General features: G+C 41.2%; 1 protein-coding gene across 10 annotated transcripts in view; it reads right to left on the bottom strand.

Moving 5' to 3' along the window:
• Window positions 1–10569: 10569 nt before the first annotated feature.
• msi2b (musashi RNA-binding protein 2b) overlaps window positions 10570–22518 on the bottom strand; it is a 226662-nt gene continuing 214713 nt past the window's right edge. For 4 of the 10 annotated variants that reach the window (XM_076281916.1, XM_076281919.1, XM_076281920.1 and 1 more), the window contains 3 exons: window positions 21108–21262; window positions 18396–18473; window positions 10570–16180 (listed from right to left, as the gene is read on the bottom strand). In XM_076281916.1, the coding sequence (XP_076138031.1) occupies window positions 18432–18473; window positions 21108–21262 (197 nt within the window). In that variant the 3' untranslated portion in view covers window positions 10570–16180; window positions 18396–18431. The remainder of the gene's footprint in view (window positions 16181–18395; window positions 18474–21107; window positions 21263–22518) is intronic. The other 6 variants (XM_076281917.1, XM_076281918.1, XM_076281924.1 and 3 more) reach the window with 6 other exon arrangements.

Below are 22518 nucleotides of genomic sequence, written 5' to 3'. Positions count from 1 at the left end.
GGCATTCAAATGTTAGCCTGACGAGCCAAACCCACATTAAAATGTAGGGTCTGTGCACTCACCGTTTGCAGCGCTCAGTCCGAGGGGCGGGATAATCAGTTGGGATAATCAGGGCGGGATAATCAAATTCCCTCTGCAAGCAATAGGACAGCGGAGCTGGAGCTCACAAGCAAACGGAGAGTTGCTAGACTAGCCCTGGCAGCAAATATAATTTGCTGCCGCTAGGGGCGCGTCTAGATTTCTAGGCTATTCAAATGTTCCTGTCAGACAATAATATGTCGCTATGTATAAGGGCTGAATTTTGGGCTGAAGTTTAGACATTGTACCTGAGTGGAATATACTGTTTCCGCCAGCAATTTTTGCTATCAAACTTGGGCACATAAAGTCTGAGACGCTGCTAGGCCTTGTGAGACTTCCAGCACAAACTACTGAACATGCAGATGAATTGAGACTGACAAACACCTACTAGCCAAGGTCTGGTATATTAGCATGCTAGCCTGGTGGGTAGACAGCGCTCGCCATGTTTCCAGCCCAGTGCCCACCATGTCACCGCACTTCCCCAAGAGTCAATGTAGCTTGATTACACTTCACATTCGGCCCAAATTATAATGCAAATAGTGTTCCACCCATTAGCCACGCAAAGCTCTGGAAATATGGGCTTGTCCCTGCAGTGTGTGCAATGTAAATTGCTGTGTCACATTAAAATTGACACTGGTAATTCTGTGCATTGTGAAGTTATTGGGTGCCAGATCTTGTGAGGGGCTGTGACAGCTATGCAGATGAGTGCATTTTGCCGTACAGAGTCAATTTGACACAGTCACAGGAGAGAGATTGCTTTTTTATGCACGTAATGAAACCACACAAATTAAGAAATTACCTTTGAGCAAACACGTCCCCCTTGCACTGCCACTAGCTCAGTTTCAGTTGGGCTAAAAATATCCAACATTTCTTGCAATATTCATGTTCATGTACAGGTCTGCCAAGGAGGCCTTTTTCATGGAGAGAAATGACCCCCAGACCCTGCCAAATCATGGCTGGGAGACCAAAAGGACTGACACAAATGGAATAATAAATCTCAGAATAATGTGCTGAGGTGAAATTTTCATATGCTTTCATATTAAGAGACATTTACACATTTATGCAGCAATGGAATCAGGGCGTTTAGTGTCTAAAAGTTATTATAGTTCTTGCATGATAAGATGTGGCGTGGCTTGATTCCCATCTAATTATCAACCCTGGCAAATTCAAGGGTCAGGACAGGCAGTAGCCCAATCAGTATTTCTATAAGAGGCCTAGTTAGTTGTCCTGCTGTTTCTTGGTTTACTAAAGGAATATCACATTTTGAGTGTGTGTGTGTGTGTGTGTCAGAGTGAGGTTGCATGCGTGGGACACTGAGAGGGACATTATAGTTCTTTTGATAGCGTAACACTCAGTGTTAAAACAAAAAAATATAAAGAGCAGAAATAAACTATTGGCATTTTGTAAGCTTTATGGACAAGTTGAATGCTTCATTTTAAATTCTCCTTTTTTGTCTTGAAACTACTCTGTTCTGAAAATACTCTGTTTAACTCAATCACTCTAACTACTGATTTAGTCGAGGAGATAAGTGCACTGAGCTCAGTGCTTTGAAAAAAGCACGTCTGCAATTTGGGGCTGCTCCTCATCCACTCATGTGTGGAAGGCTTCAGTATTTTGGAGAGGGCTACCTTTGCTTCCGCCTGATTGGGACGCTGATTAGAGAGTGGCGTTAATGGCAGGTAGAGTCTGGCACTAATGAGGATATGATTGGAGAGTGAGGGAGAGAGGAGATGATTAGGATGCCTCTCAACTAGGAAGTCAAACGCTCATCAGCCTTGACACTGCCGGGAGACCTCACATCAGAGAGCCTGTGTTGCTGCTACAGCTCCAAGTAAACACCTGCAGGACTGCGGACGCTGGTCTTCACTTTGGCCAGGGCCAGCGTGAGTGCTGCACATTAGGGCAGGCGTGGGCATTACCTGCTTGAGCTGATGGCTATTTTTGGGTAATTGGTAATGCAGCAGATTAGTCAGTCGAGTTTTTTTGCAGTGCAATCTACTTCAACATTGATGATGAGCTTGCCAATGGGTGCTGTCATGCCTCCAGTGGAGGAGACTGCAGGGAAGTGTAGTTTTCTTATCTATTTTATAAATGCAAGCTGCAAGGCAAAATACATTAGTTGTCCAAAACCTGAGTGCTCAAATGATGTATTTCATTTTCAATCATTTAACGGCACCAACAAGACCTTGTTAATGGTAATAGGCAGCCCAGGAGTGTCTTTGAGAGTTGATAGGGTGCTGTTGAATGTAAAGTGACTTTGACAGAGAGAGAGGGATGAAAAATGAGAAAGAAGACAGAATAGAAACGTAGACACGCAGAGTCCTTGTAATATTTCACCTCGAAGGTCCGGAGAAATGGAGAAAAAGCAGCAACAGTCTGTCTTAAAAGGGTATGGTGACTGTCTTTAAGCACACGCCAGAGAACCGCGGCTCCCCAAATGAGCCCTCTGGAGAGGGCTTTCGACACCTGCAGTCATTTTTCAAACAATTTAATTGGTCTACTCTAGTCAGCTGACATGGACAGCAATGCTTCTGTTGCTTAGCACTGTGACACGGGGGTCTCCTGATGCAATCAGACTTGGCCTCTAATGTGTGTGTGTGTGTGTGTGTGTGTTTGCGTCTTGGACCCTAATGTGTGTGAGAAAGTGTTTGTGTATTGGGCTCTCTAATGTGTGTGTGTGTGTGTGTGTGTGTTTGTGTGTTGGTTTTCAGTTAAGCAGCCCTCTCAGCAAGGCATGATTTGTAAAACGATGACATTAATAACAAGGCTGGCGGATGTTCTATGAGAAGCCACTGATTACTTCTTGTCTGCGATGGGCGTACCCCATACAACCACTCATGAGTCAGAGAACAATACGAGAGGAAGGGAGAAACACACAAAGTCAAACTGTGGCCTGAAGTGATTGCTAACAATCATGTAGAATGCATTTCACAAGTTACTGAAATGAAAGTTATGGGTCACCCTTGCCGAATTGACAGTTCTACAGTAATGGTGAATTCATCGTCATCTCTTCAACAGGCTAGCCTAAACATATATAAACCTTTAAGCAACAGGCCACTGTTTTTCAAAAACAGTGTTTTTGTGAAATATATTGTATTTCTATTGACACAATAATGCAAATGTGGACAGACAATAGCTGTCTCAAAAGGGTTCATTTAGGATCTGCAGTATTGCAGAAAATCGGGAGGCCCTGTATAGCTACTGGTGACAGTTGTTCAGATTCTGTCTGTGTGCTACTGTCAGTATTTAGACTGAATCCTTTGAACAGCATCAGTATCCAAATCCACACAGGAGGCCAGTGGGGCCTTCTTCTGCAGGAATGACGCTCTCCTACCACTCTCTCCCCCTCTGTCTTTTTGTCTATCACTCCTTCTATATCCCTCTCTCTCTCTCTCTCTCTCCCCCCTGTGTAGTTAGAATCTCCTTCTTCCCTGGTGCTCACAGCATCCAGGATGAGTCATGTCAGGCATTGCGGTGTCTCTGACCCAGCAGGTGTGGGAGGACAGGAGCTGTGATGCTGACGACCAGGAGGAGAGCTCCACTGGCTGCCAGACAAGAGCAACAACGACAGGGAGAGAGAGAGAGAGAGAGGTGGGGATGACAGGCTGAATGAACGAATGAAAGAGAGCAATGGACAGAATCGTGGAGGGAGATGGCAAGCATGAAGGAGGGAGGGATGGAGAGAGAGAGACAGGAAGAGGAGAGCAGAGTAAAGGAGAGAGAGACAGGAAGAGAGGAAGAGGAGAGCAGAGTAAAGGAGAGAGAGAGACAGGAAGAGAGGAAGAGGAGAGCAGAGTAAAGGAGAGAGAGACAGGAAGAGAGGAAGAGGAGAGCAGAGTAAAGGAGAGAAAGAGAGACAGGAAGAGAGGAAGAGGAGAGCAGAGTAAAGGAGAGAGAGAGAGACAGGAAGAGAGGAAGAGGAGAGCAGAGTAAAGGAGAGAGAGAGAGACAGGAAGAGAGGAAGAGGAGAGCAGAGTAAAGGAGAGAGAGACAGGAAGAGAGGAAGAGGAGAGCAGAGTAAAGGAGAGAGAGAGAGACAGGAAGAGAGGAAGAGGAGAGCAGAGTAAAGGAGAGAGAGAGAGACAGGAAGAGAGGAAGAGGAGAGCAGAGTAAAGGAGAAAGGGGAGCAGGGAGGTGATGGATTTCCTCACATTTGTAATAGCTGTCACACCTGAAATCCTCCGGTGCAATTTCAAATTTGAAAATGGGACAGCGTCTCAAATTAAATATGACATTAATTTCTTGCCAGCCACCTCGTGCTGCATTTTTCATCTGGGGAAAAAAACTCGTCACTCTGGCAAGGGGAACAGCTGCAGGCATTTCTCTGAGCCAGATGTATCCATCATCTGGGTATGGGCATCGGGCCTCAGGTCCACTTTCAAACACGACATACAGAGGAGCGTTACAATCTAACCTATGACAGTGAGCAAAATTAACATTCATTTGGAAAGGTCAGGAAAGTTGGAAAAGTTGGTTGGGAATGTTCTGCCAAATACAGACTGACAAATCTTTCTTTCCCTGAGACAAACACTAAACTAACATGAACTGATAGTGAAAAATCTCTCTCCTTACATCTCTTCTTCACATTGTCAGTGTTTGAAAGTTTTGTTTGAAAAAGTTTCAACGGCAGCCCTATGTGAGCGCCAGTGTTGCGGTGGGAGAAGGCGGCTCCTGGTCAGGACTCAGCTCTGCTCTGACTGACCCCTCTGACTCAGAGGCTCCCCTGCCCACAGGAAGCATTTGTAAAACACAGCCTGCAGCATCCCAGTGAGACTAAGAACCCAGAGACACAACACCAAACAAGGCCAAGCAAGACTGCCACTGTTTTACAAACCCAACAATGCCTTCAGTTGGACATGTTCCTCTAGTCGGGGTGATGAGTTGCATACCTGCCTCTGATTAGAGAGGGGATATAAAACTGGATCGTAGAATTCAAATGGCAAGGTGCAGACCTAAGTGTCCTATGGGCCAGTGAGGGATTTGAATGTAATTCTGGCTGCTATAGGAAGCCCATGCAGAGTACAGTAACTAAGAGGAGGTGCATGTGCCTTCTCTGGCTGATTAAAGACCAGACGTGCTGCTGCATTTCGAATCATCTGCAAACAATCATTTGCTAAAGCAAACTAATGCAGCCATCCCAGTAAATCTATGTTTTGTGCACATACCATTTCATTAGTGGAATAGGTAGCTGCATCCTTGATTTCTCCAGGAGACATTTCATTTTGGTTTTGGTAAGAACTTTTATGTGGTTTTAGGCAGAATGCAGAATGAACATAATGGAGCCTAAATAAATAAAATTAGGAGCAGTATTTCCCCTTATTCAAGCACTGTTCTGAGAGTGTGTTTGTGAATTGTTGTTGAAGTAAGACTCGTGGTCATCGAAGAGATTTAGAACTTAGTACTCCAAGCTTTCATAATTTACTCAAGCTTGCATATGTTATTCCTCACTTTGAAATTGTAAGTTGCTTTGGCGTCTGCAAAATAAGTAAATGTTCATGTCATTTTTGGACATATAGGCCTAGGCTATGTATGTTGTATCAAATCTGTCTGATCTGGCCTTATACTTACAGTCGCTTGACTTTTCACCATGTTATGAAAACATTAAGGGCCCCATCATGACATTCTAAAGTGCATCGTCACTCGTCAAAAGTCTATTCAAATTTAGTAGGATGTCCAGTTCACATTGGGAGGGGTTTCGTTATCAAAAGTGGAGCGCATGGCGCAACAAGGTGTTCCTAGGTTTTTTAATCAGTCATATGGGTGTGTTTGGGGCGTAACATCATTTCAGGGGGCAGCCGTGGCCCACTGGTTAGCACTCTGGACTTGTAACCGGAGGGTTGCCGGTTCGAGCCCCGACCAGTGGGCCGCGGCTGAAGTGCCCTTGAGCAAGGCACTTAACCCCTCACTACTCCCCGAGCGCTGCCGTTGAAGCAGGCAGCTCACTGCGCCGGGATTAGTGTGTGCTTCACCTCACTGTGTGCTGTTTGTGATTTTGGGAGACCAAATTTCCCTCACGGGATCAAAAAAGTATATACTAAACCAATGAGAATGACATCTGTCATTCCCTTTAACGGCGCAAAGCACGATATGTCAAATAAATGCATCGGTATTTTGGCATTCAACGGCGCATTTGAAGGAGGCTGCTTGCGAGACCGTATGAAATAGTCATTCTTAAACCATGCATTACTAAAACCTAGAATAGCCTTCAGGCATTTGCACTCGTCTATTATTTGAACTCATTGGCAAAGTGAAACTAACTTCACCAAGGTGTCAGTCAACGAAGACAGTTATATGTAGTTACTTTCACTATTGACTGACAATGGGTTACCATCGAAAACATAGGCTGGAAAAAGCAACACTTACCCTAATATTGCTCAAATGACTGAATAAAACAACATTTATCCTGCAGTGGAGTTGCTTATATCTTGTGACAGTGTGTCTTCAGCTGTGCTCCATATGCGTCTCTCGCCTCTCCCCTAATCACTTTTAACCGTCATTACCAATTTGCAAATGATGGTGAATAACTACTCATCATGAGATGTACAGTATTTCGTAATATCTTTATTCTAAATATGTTTCCCATTGTAATCGTGCAATTTGTAATGCTTTGCATGGACATGCGCTGGTGCTGGTGCGTTCATGAATGATAGAAGGATGGTGCGTGCACCTGCCAATATGACTGTTGACATACGCTCTTAAAATAGCATATGAACAACTCGCCATTATTATTATTATTGACTTCTGACCAGGTTTAGGTGTATGAGGTGTATGATAGCGATTTTTAGACAACGCGCCAGGCCCCTCCCTAGGTTGTTAAATGCCACACCCCTGGGCGCAATGTTTAAAAAATAAACGTGCAAAATACCAAATTAAACTTTCCGCGGGTGAAAAACGAGTTTTACGCCATGCGCTGGTGCCCAAAATAAGACTGTTGCCATTGATTCTCCACCTCCCTCTGTAAAGGGATTCTGGACTTTCTAACCAACAGGCCTCAGGGCTCTATTTTGGCGATCAGAAATGCTTGGTCACTGGCGCAAAGCTTAAAGATGTTTTTGGGCGTGACGAGCCCACATTTGATTTTGTCAGATGCATTGTTCAAAAAGCTTGTACTAATTCTCTTAATTAACCAGAGGTGTGTTTTGGGCGTGACATGCAATAAACCAATCAGACTCATCTCCCATTCCCTTTAAAAAACAGGTGCTTGAACAATGGCGAATTGCTATTATAACGGCCGACATGCTCGTGCGTGAGGTGAAGGCCCGTGAGCACACTATTTACGGGGATGCGAGAACACAACCACCCTGAGGTGAAGCAGGCATGGGAGCAGGTCGTGGCGAGCGTGTCCTCATGTTCTGGCATCACCAGAACAGCTACACAATACCGTAAATGTAAACAATGATGTCAGGAGACAGGGAAAGCAAAAGCTTGTGTGAACCGAAAACAGCTTTTGGAGAGGGGAGGGGGACTGGGCTAGCCTGTCGAGCCAGACGCACATCAACATGTAGGGCAGTCAGGCCGGATACGGCCCGTCACCTCATTTTGGGTGGCCCCCTAAAACATGTCCGTGGTATAGCATCCGGCCCGCACTGGAGTACGACATCGTCAAACTATAACCTCCGCAATTTCCCCCATTCATTCTCTATGGCGAGTCTTAACAGTACACATGTAATGCTCTTTTTGTCCACTGGTGGTTGTTTTGGCGTTGTTTCGCGTTTGCCATCGAAAACGGAATGAAATGTATATAATAGTAGGCCTACCTGCAAACAATATAAGAGGCCTATGCTGACTGCATCAGTGCTCAAAGTATTCTAAAAGTTTATCAATTAATTGTTAATAACTAACTAACTTCTATTCAAGTCATATTTCTGGAACTTTCTGGTATAATTATTTATATTTATATATTTATATTTATCGTTCTTAATGTTCATACAGAGTTCACATCAGGTGAGTGAAAGTTAGAATGGTGGTCATTTCAGATGTTTCTGCAACCACTTCATAAAACTCTCATAGTTTGAGAACTTTAAATTATTTGTAGGATATTGCTTGTTCACAACGTGAACTGTGTATGCAGTTCAGAGTTCAAAATATAATATTGGGACTCCCTGCTAATACTTTTGGGAATGCTAAAGTCTTTTTATTAGTATTATTTCATTTGAGCTACATTTTACACTGATATGGCATGATGACAATATAAACACAGCTAACAATGGTATTAAATTGCAATAGCCTATAGATTAAATGTAATGGAATATTCAACTAAGGTAGTTGTTCACAGCACTTAGCTATTTATGGTTACTGATATACTCCGAGTCTCTGGCCCTCTCTTAGAGCCAGGCATAGTGAGCTGGCCCTATGAAGAAAAAGTTTGGGGACCACTGATGTAGGTTCTGGGAACTCACCATTAGCAGTGCTCAATACGAGGGGTGGGATAAACGGTTGTCTTTAAAATTCCTAATGCACGCAATAGGATAGTGCGAGTCCCATGCGTTTTCCCTCTGCACGCAATAGGACAGTGCGAGTCCCATGCGTTTTCCCTCTGCACGCAATAGGATAGTGCGAGTCCCATTCGTTTTCCAACCAATGGAGCTAGTTAGTACAGTAATTGTAATTCTAATACTAATTGTGAGATGTATTTCGTAATATCTTTATTATAATGTTTCCCATTGTAATCATGTAATTTGTAATGTTTTGCATGGATGTGCGCTGGTGTGTGTTCCTGTGGATGATAGAAGCAGGGTGCGTTGTGCACCCGCCCATATCACTGTTAATGTGCTCTTAAAATAACATAGAAACAAATTGCCACGAATTTCTGACAAGGTTTCTCTAGTCAGTGGCGTAATGATTTTCAGAGGGTTTAAGATAGCGATTTTTGGATCATGCACCAGACCACACCTTCTGCCACACCCCTGGGTGCAAGGTTTAATAAAAATGGAGCGCATGGCGCAAAATCCGGGTGTAAGAATAAGCTTTGTGTTGCGCTTTGCGCCAGCTTGCGCCGGGTGCACGATAGAGCCCTCAGTCTGTTAGGTTAGATAACCACACCTCCTCAACCCTCAGCGTAAACACCGGCGTACCATCTACGACTGCACACTTATACATGGCTCTAACACCATTGTCCAGTTTGCAGACGACATACAGTGATTGGTCTCATCATCAACAACGATGAGATGGCCTACAAGAAGGAGGTCCAGCACCTAACATTGTGGTGCACTGACAACAACCTGGCTCTCAACACCAAGGAGACCAAAGAGCTCAAGAGCCCCCCCCCCCCCCCCAATTCTCATCAATTGGACCTAGGTGGCTGAGGTGGAGTGTGTCACCAGCTTCAAGTTTCTGGGTGTCCAGACCCTCAATACCATCAATACCTCGGACATTTTTGCTCCTCAACAGACAGAATAGGCACTACCCTATCCCACCATAGTGTTCTATTTATTTATAAATGTACATACTGTAATTACAATTATACATAGCCATCACTGCTCTTATCCATATTATTAAAATATCCATATTTATTCTGTTTTTCTCTTAATATATTGTTGCATATCTATATTTTTCTTATTACTCTTATAATGTTTCTGCTACTACACTGCAGATATCTGTACATGTTGTTCATACATTGTTCATATTACATAGCCATAGGCCTATTTGTTCTGCTCTTATAAGGTTACTGCTAATGCACTGCACATATTTATATTTAATTTATATTACTGTAAACCAACCGTATACTACTGTCTACACTGCACTATATATATTGTACTGTCTATACTTTGTATATCACATTGCAGTTTTCTGCTTTTTTGCACTTCTGGTTAGACACAAACTGCATTTCGTTGTCTTTATACTTTGCACAATGACAAAAAAGTTTAATCTAAAATCTAATCTAATTACATTGACTACAGAGAATTTTGTAACAACGACCTTTGTTGAGAAGAAAGATATATATAAGTATAAGTATACATACTCTGTTGATCCCTTGAGGGAAATTTGGTCTCTGCATTTATCCCAATCTGTGAATTAGTGAAACACACTCAGCACACAGTGAGGTGAAGCACACACTAATCCCGGCGCAGTGAGTGCAACAACAGCTGCGCTCGGGGAGCAGTGAGGGGTTAGATGCCTTGCTCAAGGGCACTTCAGCCGCTTTCTACTGGTCGGGGTTCGAACCGGCAACCCTCCGGTCACAAGTCCGAAGTGCTAACCAGTAGGCCACAGCTGCCCCAATGTCTAGGTCTAGATGTCTAGGTATCTAAGGTGTTATATGGTTCTCACATGCGCTGATCAATACCTTTATTAGCTTCAAATATACAATAGTATAACATTGCCTATTACTATAATGATTACTTTAAAATTGAACTTGGAAATCATGTTAGTATTCATTTACTTTTGTGTCAGTGTCAGTGCTCAAGAGGACCTGCAGTTTCAGTGACAGAAAAATGTTCTGCAACTCAGTATTTTGAAAACACAAAACAAACTTACACAAGTCTTCAGCTATATAATCAGCTTTGTGCATTTTAATATTGTGCATCTTCTGGCATACATTCTTTTCCAGGATATATTCAAAGGAGTATTAATCACACACCAGATTAAAACAAGTATTGGAGTGAAAAATTAAAACCATGAGTGAAATGGTTGAAAACAGTATTTATTTATTTTTTTATTATTTTTTTCCAGACAAACACATTGATTTCTGGACCACAGTAGAGGATGGAAACCTTTCACAAACATTTTTTATTATCATTATTATTATTATTATTTGAAAATACAAATATAAAAGTATACTTTCCACATCTGAGATGTGAGAGAGCCCCATCCATTTTTTGAGTTTTTATTTTACAACAGGGCTTGAGCAAGCCATACAAGAAGACCTGAAAGATGCTCTCAGACGCCTGTCCATTCAGTCAGTTTCTCGCGTGTTTAGAAAGTCCATTAACGTTAAAACATGGGCAAGTGTTAAGGAATGGGCAAGGCAGTAAGTGAAGTGAAACAACCGACAGTTGAATGTATGGAAACAATTCATCACTTAAGGAGACATGAGGCTGGGAAATGGTAGAATCCCCACTCCTACAAACCCCTCAGAATAACATGTCTTGGCTTCTGGCTTGTTCCACTGTGCTCAGACCCCCAACATGGTAAGACCATCTTCACGAGTCAGCAACCAGTAGTGACCCACGTTCATGTCATGTAATGCGTACTGCGCCTAAACTACAACTTTACATTTCCTATGACACAGGTGTTCCAATAATATTCTGGTTACAAACACAAGTCTCTTACAAACTGACTCCACAGCAACTCTGTAGCAAATGTTTTGAACAGCTACTGACAGCAAACAGTGTTGACTACTATGTTTAAAGTACTGTAGGTGACAGGGACTTCATTTTAAGCTAGAAAAAAGATAACAAAGAGTCATAGTCTATGAGGCAGCTTAAACAATTTAACAAAGATATATATATATATACACTATACATATATATATATCCTGTATTTGTATACAAATATATACACGTGTAATTACAGTGTGTGTGCATGTAGAGTTGTGTTATAAAGATGACGGGGTGAATGTTTGACCATTGCTTAGCACTTGCCTCAAGATTCAATTTTCAATGGATACGTTAGTACACTCCAAATCGCACCCACAACACCTTCCAGGTCAATTTTTTTTTCTTTTTCATATTTTTTTTAAACCAACATTTTTTTCCAATGAATTAACTAGTCTAGCAAGATGTGTAACATTCATCAGCTGTAAACTGCTGTCAATGAGAAACAAAAGTACAGCAACAGAGCCATGCTACCTTAAAGTCCAAGCTACGAGATCAAATCAGAAACAAAACAAGAGAAGGAAACTAACGGGAGGGTGTAGACTATTTAAAATGGTCACCAGCCTTTCTGTTAATCAAAGACTAGAGCAAGACATTCACTTTATATATCTTATTTCAATACAGCACAGCACAGTAAATGGCAAAGGGTGCACTGATAACTATACCAATTATCTTGCAACGCAATCTAGCCATAACAATTTAGAGGACAGTATAGCCATTAAGCATCAATTGCTAAACTGAATTCAGCAAATTGGTAGTAAAGACCCATAAGGGTAAAAGACACCTGAATAATAACAATAATAATAATAATAATAATAATAATAATAATAATAATAACAACAACACACTTACTCAGGACAACCAGTCTACTCCATTTTAACAAAAACGACATACTGCATCTGGCTTCAGAATGGTAGTCAAATTCTTACTCCACAGCAGCCAAGGCATTCAGTTAAATATGCACAGCAGAGTGAGTGATGAAAAGCTGTGCTAGCCAAAAGTCGGCCAACATCTTTGCACAATCAATGAATGTGCTTGCTTACATGCTCATATGTGCAGATGCTTCTATGTATCTGAATGTTTGCATGTGTTAGAGTGCGTACCTACATAAATGTCTAGCCATAGGTGGATGACATCTAGATCCTCATGAGATGGCAACTGGCCTGATAGCTAATTCTAAATTTGAATGGATATGGGCTAGTTCATTGATTAAGACAAAGAGCTGGTTTCCATGTCCTTGGAGTACAAAAATAATATTTCAGATAAGTGGAAACTAAACTACAGATGTGTCCAGGCAGACTTGTGGAAACTAAACTACAGATGTGTCCAGGCAGACTTGTTCAAAAAAAGAGAAGAAAACAAAACCAGTATCCAAAATAGTAGCGCCATGGGCAATTGGGAAAAAAATGTAAGAGTACAAACATCAAAACCCAGTAGAGTTTCATTGATATTTATAGTTATTATGCTATCATTATTATCATTATTCTGTTAGAACTTTCTAGAAAAATATGTTTTATTTTTTCGCTCATGTAATAAAATCCTCCACTAATTATAGCTTGTGTCCCTCTTAAAAAATGATAAAAAATAAAACAGTTTTGCATATCTAGCATTAGCATTTAAGGTAGTATGGCACACCCCTCTTTAAACATTCAAGGGCGGGAATCCAATTGATTTCTTGTTTACAATTCTGTTCTTACAGAAATTTCTTATTTTGTAGATTTTCAATCGGTGAGAGCTTTGGTTAGTTGAAACCATGTGAGATTAGCGAAAACACAGAAAAAAATGATGAACACAAAAAACTAAATAATGCTATGAAAATAACCATTAGCATTTGATTTTTTTTTGTTGAACTAATAATCAGTAAGAGGAAGTTCTATCCTCACTGGTCCTAAATCTACAATACTACATCTATATCTCAAGTGTTAATTACATAACATCTACAACTACTCACTAGGAGAGCGGGAGACAAACATTATAGAGAGAGAGAGAGAGAGAGAGAGAGAGAGAGCGAGAGAGCAGAGACAAAATATGAATGTGAGAGAAAGGGAAGGAAAAAGAAGGGTAAAGGGTGAGAACAACAAAGGGGGTTGACCACTACACTGGCATCATAGACATCACTGTCACATTTTTTTGTTTGTTGTTTTTTTTTTAAATACACTACTGAGATACAATGACCAACATAAGATTGTATGTGGTGACAGGGAATGGAGACAGAGAGAGAGTAAAATGATAATAGTACAGCACAGAATTATATCATAATCTGTATCATAATTATTAGTAGTAGTATCATTAACAACCACAACAAATTGATTTAAAAAATTCCCAAATTCAGTATCATTCAAATAAAATGATTCGAGGGATTATATCATCATTCTCATTTTTAAATACATTTTTAAAGAGTGAACCATAAGCACAGACCGATTTGTGAAGTGTCTACCATTGTTAATCAATCAATTTTCTCCATGGTGTCTAAAAAGAATCCAGCATTCTACTTCACCTGGTTGTTCAGTCAAATGATGTATCAGAAATCAATGACATAAAATAACATAAAACAAGATAAAAACATATACTTTCAGAGAAGATAAACATCAGCATATACATCAATCGATTCATTCCTTTAAATATCACTCAACTCTTTTTTATTTCATCTTAAAGCATATTTGTAAATGCCATTTCTCTTTGCTTGAGCAAATCCAGTCCCTACATGTAGAGGAAACGTGTGTATAGCAGCTAGAATTATTTCAGTGTTTCTGCAGGCTGCATTCAAAACTCTTGTAATATATGGATTGGTTTGTGACATCAAACGATGGCTAGTAATAAGTTAATTACACCCTACTGGACAGTGATTCCAAAACAGTACTCCTGTGTCCAACAACCGAGGCCACTCTGGGCTCACTGTAGGTGCTAGCTTGTAAATGATGCAAAACAAGCAACATTAACATGCCTCTCTGACTCAAGCCTTCATATAAATCCCCAGGTGGAGACCATTTTAAATAGCCGTCACTTTTCATGTGCAAATAGAGAATGGTAAATTGTTTCCTACAAGTCACAGTGCAATGATTTCATCTCAAAACAATCCATTCATTATTTTCAAATGTTTCTTTTCTTTATGCCTAAAATAAATTACTTTGACATCTCTTTTAAAATAAAACTCACAGGACTGAGGTAATGGTATAAAACGTTGGTTTTCCTTATTCATTCAAAATAACTCAGAAGCCATTTCTTTCAAATCTCAAACTATTGAAATATTGCCTTTTGTTACATTGAATAAAAAGACATTTAGACTTCTAGGGAACACATCAAACTAAAAACAAACTAGATCAAAGGGAAAATTAAAAAATAAAAACACCAATCAGAGTAATTATAATGAAATGTTTAAAACCACATATACATCTTTTTTTCTCCTCTTTGAAACTGTTAAGAGTAAAATGTGTGCTTTGGATTTCCTCTTAATTTCTTCTTTGCTGATTTTTTTTTATTTTAAATTATTGTTAATCAACCGTGAAAGACAATTAACCAGGCCTGATCTCAGGAAGGTGCTGTGGAACAACCCTTTCTTTACGTTTTATTACAATTCTATTTAAGCTGTGTACATTTGAAGTCACTATCTAGTCAATATGCTGGTATGACACGAACACAGTTATAATGCCAAAAGTATTTACAGAGCAAGCCAACAGTACTTTTTTTCTTGATAGGAACTTGTCCTCAGTGGGGTAGTAACGGCATTTGTGCTACAAATTTTTTATTTTTTTTTCTTGTACTGCTTAGAGCTTTTAAAGTCTTTGCTTTTAACTTTATCTTCGAGCTCTCGTACAGTAACAGCCTTCAGGACAGACAAACCATCACAAAAATATTTCTTTCTCAAATGGTTAAATGTAGTGACTGGAATAATATTTACATATTACATATTTCTTTTTTAAAATCTGAATTCACAAAGTATTAAAAGCAAAAAGCCTTTCTTTTTTGTCCTGACAACAAAAAGAGACACTTATAAAAAAAAGGACTGTGAAAATATTATAGTCCTCTTATTGCCCAAAATAGGTAATTATGGTTAACGAGACGTTACAAGGAACAAAAACAGAGCTACTAAGATTTATTAGTTAGTTACACACTCACTTTCTTAAGGTTGGATTAAAAACATTTTCCTTCTCTTTCAACCCTTTCTATGTCAATCAGCTCTTGCATGTGCAAAATGACACCTGACGATTTGACAGTTGAGGATTGATACTAACAGTGAAAATAAACATCCATTGCACCAACTCTAACCTCAAAAGAAAAGAAAACTGAAAAGAAGAAATGAGCCAGTTTACATATAAATGTTCAAAATAAACCCTAACAAATGAAAACTTTAGATTAAATTTGACATTGAATATTTAAAAGACTATATCATAGAAGACAATAAGGAAACCAACCAACTCAACTAATCTGAAAGGAAAACACATAAAGAGGGAAATTGCCATAATTCTAAAGTACTGTTGCTAAGATAAGGATATAAAGAAGGATAACAAAGGACTCCAATGCCAGGTTTAGATATAGTACAGCAGATTTTCTATCATCACCATTTGTCATTCTTGAGATGATTTAACAATTTTCTCACTCGTATATTTTGATTTCTTTTGTTCTTCAGGTGGTGCCATCTCCACAGTCTTTTCTTGCGTTGTCGTGAGTCGCCATGTAGTGCTTGATGTTGTGGTGGTTGTCAATTTTTTTTTCTTCACTGAATTACCTGTACACAGAACCCACTAGAAACTCCGCCCTGTCTTCCCCGGGCCTCCTGACAAACTCTGCTGGAATCAAACACACAGATCTGTCAGCAGCCATCTCACACACAGCTCCCCTGCACACATGGGCTACAGACACACTTCTCTGCCCTTGACTGAGTTCGCCTGGAGCACTGGAGCCAATGGAAACCAATGAAACGGCCCCGTAATACACAAACTACATCCGCACGGCCCTCCAGACGACTCGGCATAGGATCAGAAAGCAGGTCAAGCTAACCCAAGTGTGTTCTATGCCATGGCAACACAACAGCATTGTGCCCAAGCTCTCGCTAACACAGTTGTATAGACATTTGTTAGCTGTAGACTTTGATTCAGTGTAACGGCAGCAGCCAAAATCGAGTTTTTGTCATTGAAATTAGCTGAGGCTTGTCAAATCAACACAGCATTATGCCAATTGCTGTCTCCAGAGAAATCCATATCTTATTCACCCAGATCCACACAGATATGGATTAATAGCTATAATGTATTTTGTACATGTGAATCAGCGGTCTAGGCACAATGCATGAAGTCCATTTATGGCTACCATAGCACTCTTCTACAGTTCTACAGAGAGAATGACACTTTTTGTATGTTAGTCATTCATAGCATGCACAGGCAACAACTGACAAAATCAAATAAATTAATAAAGTAAATAAAAACAGCCCATTCCCTATAACATGTATTGACTCTGCCAAGATAATCAAAACCTGAAGGGACTGGTTGACAGAAACTGCACCATATTGTTGCTTTCTCTCAAAAAATGAATGAAATTTCATTCACAGTTGGATACTAAAACAACTAACTAGTTACACAACAAATAATACCGTCTGTCAAACTATTTGGATTCTATTACCTGTCCCACTTTATAAGTCAATCTATATTCCTTTCTTTTTTCACCACAAAATAATACTGTAATGCTATAATTCCACAGGACATGGATCAACCACTTTGCTCCCACTGCAAACTCTGCCAGGAGTTATCTACGGTAAGTAAGCCATACACTTGATCAAATCAGACGTCAAAGCACAGGAGACCCAATGCCAAAACCACTAGCCAGGACACAGGAAGAGAAAGAGAGAGAGAGAGATACGGGTCCTTCTGACTGCAGAGTGCCGACACTGAAGAGAAATAACGAGTCCAGTGTCCTGCGGTAAACACAGCATCCTCTCATTCATACCATGATCCAGACCTCAAGCACTACCATACACAGCAGACATGCACAAGAGTCTGTGCATGTGTGTGGATGCAGTGCCAGGACAGAAAGGGGAAATAAATACCAACAGATAAAAGATGAGAGAGAGAGATCAAATAGAGAAAAAAGAGGAGAAGTTGTGTTTTGGAGTGGGATTACAAGAGCGGGACTGGAGCAGGTCCACTGAAGGGTTTGAGGACAGCAACCTTGTGGGATTCACACTGGCTCTGCTAAATGGGCTGAGAGAATTTATAACTCTGACCTCCACTTCACTAGAAAGTCATCATGGCACAAAACAGCAAGCTGCAAAAATCTGGACAGGCATGGAGATTTCAACATGAAAAGTCATATCCTGGGAACACCTTCTCTCAAGCACCAATCAAAACTTCACACTTTAACAACAACACCGGAAAGGGTCAACAGCTAATGCACTAAATAGAGACTTCACAGTGCTTAAGAAAATATCCCATCAACTAATTCATTATACAGTTGTGCAGTTTCCGTCTTCACTAGATTAAAAAACCCGAAAGCAACGGAACAGTTTGAGTGAACCAAGTCAATATTGAATAATAAACATGCCAAATACAAATGGGAGAATGCAGATGCAGTCACATCTGGAGTAGGCTGAGGTCAAGTAAGGGATTAATGAAGAGCATTTATCACAGTTTTTATTCACAGAATGAAAAATGACAAAAAAGACAAGTGTGCCTCTCTTTTAAGGGGTTTCATACAGGCAAGAGACGATACTAGACTCAAATGAGCCTCATGTCCAAAATACAATCTTGTCTTTGGTTGTTTGCCAATGACACCAGGTAAAAGACAACGTTTTTTGTCATTTTTCTTCAACAGTTGTGAAAGGTTGGAATACTACACATGTACTATTTCAAAAGCAAGAAAAGCACGGGGCAAAAGGCTGGGCAGGCAGCATGGAAGAGTACTACCATGTCATAAAGGAATGACGAACAAATAATAATGATAATAATAATAATAATAATAATAATAGTAAACACAAGTATTACATGAATTATTTAAATGGCATATTATAGCTACCTCAAAAGAGATGGCAACCAACCACCTGTTAGGGTTTCAATGGTATCCATTTGTAAAAGCTGTCGCAATCAAGGGACCCTAAAAGTGTACAGTTAGTTCCTGGGTCAGTATGCATTTCAAAGAAAGAAAAAAGAAAGACTCTACTACAGGTAAGTATACTTTGTTCATACAATGTGCTGTCAGCATGAATGGAAAGTAAAGTGTGAGAATCTATGGAATTAGGATTTTGAGAGCGAGGAAGTGTGTTCTCTGCTCTCTTTCAGGGAAGACATACGGTACAGTGGATGTGTTTTGAGAGACAGAATTAGGTGGAGTCTCTTGTGCTCTCCACGACTGCAGTTAACAAAATGTGTCCCATTACGCCGGATATTTCACACCTTTATGCTTGAATAGATTGGACAATACCTCCCCATCACAAGGGAGGAAAGTCAGCGATAATGACATTTTTATACTGGAAAGGCTATCTTTTGTCAAGAGAGAGATTGTACTGAGAACAAATGATTGCATACCAGTTTTCAATATTTAGCTCAACTTTTAGGAAACTGATGTTGCTCTCTGTAACGAGGCTACAAATTGTTCATAATAAACACAAAATGTACTCCAAAGCAAGGTGATAAAGCGACACATTAAAGGCAACAATGTTTTACCATATCTGATGTTTCCTGTAGTGTCACATTCATGCCAACACATATTTCATTAATAAAAATCAGAAACAGAATCACAAGTCATGCAACAAAACAGTTTCAGGCAATGATGCATTGATGTCAGGAAGAAAACAGCTGCCTGAAAAAGGCAAACCAAACAAAAAGGCATTTCTTAAAATTTGACTGTCAATTTCTAAAATCACAAAATGTGTCAAAATGCGTTCAGTGGCTCGATCTTTCAGCAAATACTGAGGCACTTGTCCTGGTCTCTAAAACAACACCTCCCATAACTACAGCTGGCCAAACTAGAAGGATAAAAATGTCAATGTTCATATAATAAAGTACAAATAAAACGATTCCGTATCCATTGAATGGAGAAGCATTCGTAAGATTTGGAGAATCTATAAGTTAAGAAAAGTGCTGTTCCATTCAGAGGCCATGTGACGCTATTCACATTTATCTTTCAGTTACCTCTGCGTATTCACCCACCATCCGCTGAGGAAATTCAAGACGGATCAAAGACTTAATAAACAGAGGGCACACAAATGCCCTTCTCCTCCCTTTTGTCCCTCTCTCTCTCTCTCTCCATTCCTGTCTTTTTTTCCTTATGTGAGCCTCTAAACTGTTTCTTTACTTTTTTTTCCCTCTGCGCACAGCAGACCAGACCAGAGAAGGCGATAGTGGTAATTCTCACAATAGGCAGTGATTTGGCCCGCGCTTTCTCATCAGCCCCCTGGAGGCAACAGTCTGCTCCTGCCTGACTACCCCCAGCCCCAACACCCCCCCCCCCTCCCTCCAACTGTGCGCCGAGTAAAACAAAAGGCATTCAGAGTAATGAATGCCTGGGAATGTGGAAAGGCCAGGATTACATACATTCATGATGGCTTGCCTTCCACAGCCTTGTCTCACTGTATTATTGGTTTGTGTGTGTGTGTGGGGGGCTAAAATTACTGCAGTACGACAACGTAGAGAGAGAGAGAGAGAGAGAGAAAGAGAGAGAGACTCAGAGGCAACAGTGGACAGTCTTTTTTTACCTTCTTTAAAACATGGGCAAAAAGTATTTTCGCTAATCCCTCTGGCTGGCACTTGAACATAGCATTCTGACACATTTTTGTGTTGATGACAGGTGCTGTAAGTTCACAGTTTGTTATACTGAAGCTGATGGCACAAAAAGAGGAATGTGAGAAATGGAAGATGAAGAGCCGTTCACAGAGAGCAATCCTGCTGCATGGCTCTGATGGCATATGAAGAGCTGACACCTGCTTGCTTGTGGCCCTCGTACGATCTCTCACATTTCTCAGGCATTCGCAGCCCATTGTCTGCACTCAAAGCAGCGCCGCATGCAGTGGAGGGCTGTGCTAATTAGCTATAAGGGCTCAGCCAGAAATGAGCCCTCCTCATTTTCATACCCAGAATTCCAAGCATTCCAAAATGTCTCTAGGAGGCCTTGGGACTTGTGTTGTGTGCTTAATTAAAGCAGCAGTTACTTACTGGTTATCCCCAGCAGACTCTGATCAACATTTGTAAGTCATTATAGAGATTCTCACTAACAGTGAATTAACTTAAAGTATAAAACCTCATTAATCACACCCGGTGTGCAAATGGGAAGTATCTGCTACTTCGCTGGGAAAAGAATGCCCTTATACTGAGCACAAGCTTCTGTTGCCTAACAAAAGCCATATTGCATTATTTTGGTGGAGTTAATGTTAATGCATGGTTTTGATACTAGCTGACTTTGCTCTCTTCAGATGGATAGTGAAAGGCATAATGTGAGAAATCAAGTTGAAAAGAGGAGGTCAAAGAGAGGGAGGTGGAGTGGACAGGTTGGACTGGGTCAGCTACCCTTGAAGGAGCTGCAGATGCTGAATGTCAGAGCCCTTTATGGGCTGGTAGAATTAGAGAGCAAGAGTGGAAGAGTGACAGAGGTTGAGCTGGATCAGTGGAGGTTAATGGAGAGTGGGGATGAACTGGACTGGACTGGGGTCGATCTGTTTTGGCCGAGGTTAAGGTGACCTGGGGAGGTGGGTTGGGGGGCCTGGGTGGGATCAGGGTGTATGGAAATACTTACGGCAATGCTGTGGCCAAAGCCAGAGGCGGGCTGGGGGCTAGCAGCGCTTATGTAGTTGCCCACGCCAGAGTCCTGGCTGGTGGGGCCGTACAGGTCAGCCACGGGCCCTGGGCTGTTGGCGCCGGGGAAGCCTCCAGGCCGTGCTGGGTTACTTCCTGCCAGGGGAAGCAGGGGCAGCTATTTAGCACTGGTGCTGTGCAGAGATCAGACGTGCTGAGCCACAAGCGTGCATGCACAAAACAAACACACCACACCACACAGAATGCCACAAAGTCAACCAAATGACAAATTGCAATAAAAAAATAAACAAAAAAAGATTGACTCAGATGAAAGGACAAATGCAGATACTAAGGGGAGAGGAGGTATGTATGTGTCTACCAGGCTCAAGCCATCCTCCCCACCCTTACCCATTTTACCCCATTGCCAAATTAAAGGTGGAATTCTAATAATTGCAAAGATAAATTGTAATAAAGATCAAGGAAGAAATTGAGAAATGAATATGTTGCTTTTAGAGCCTGTGGTAGATCCATACATGGATGGAAATTACATACCCAGCTGACCAGCAGACTACCTCAAACCACACAGGAGTCTATTATTACTAATATGTGCCTACAACATGGCCATGCACAGCTAACAGCTGATTAGACTTGGGGACATATCTGGAGGCAGCATTTGTATCCCATGCAAACTACAGTAGGGCAGCAGTGTGAGCTGTGAGCACAACTAGATCTGTGCTGCTACAGCTACCAAAGGAGTGGCTGCTGCAGGGAGCTGCAGGGGCTCATGTTAGGGGGATCCTTTGGGCTGATAAAATGAACTGACAAAAAGTACAGTCACTCTTTCGCAGGTCTCACTCATAATCATCTCCACTTTCCCTCCTCGCTCTCTCTCGCTCTCTCTCTCCTCTTCTTCTCACACCTTCTGTGGGGTATTTTTCCAGCTGTCATCAGAAATGTGACTTGCCACTTCATAAGTACTTCTCCGGGATTGCACCGGGGAATTTTGGCAAAACATCCCCCATCTAATCAACACCTGTCACTTTGGTGAGAGGCCTTTCCCTCTGTCCCACACTCCCACTCGGCTGCTTTAAATATACAACAGTGACTACTGAACCAGCCGCTACCATGGGCACCAGAGCACGCTGGCAACTGGCGGGGAGCAAATTACCACAGGTGCCATGGGGAACAGGCACTAAAAGACGCCAACGCAGACTCCCTTTTCCACAGCATGGGTGGGAAGTGCATTTGTCCATCGGAAATATACAAAAGAAGGGTGAAGAAGTGACCCTTATTGGTCAGGGGAGCGGGACCATCCCAGGTGTGATCTCGGGAGATGGCGGGTATGGGACCAGACATGTCTAGGAACGTGATGGAAGTAAAAGGGTGTGGGGCTCACAACTCATGCGGTGTCT

Source organism: Alosa pseudoharengus, unplaced genomic scaffold (genome assembly GCF_046254945.1).
Source record: "Alosa pseudoharengus isolate Yale_2024_CS ecotype anadromous, Long Island Sound unplaced genomic scaffold, YU_APseudo_1.1 YU_APseudo_1.1_scf_13, whole genome shotgun sequence".
Taxonomy (NCBI): domain Eukaryota; kingdom Metazoa; phylum Chordata; class Actinopteri; order Clupeiformes; family Clupeidae; genus Alosa; species Alosa pseudoharengus.
This window is presented reverse-complemented; position numbering and strand designations above follow the sequence as displayed.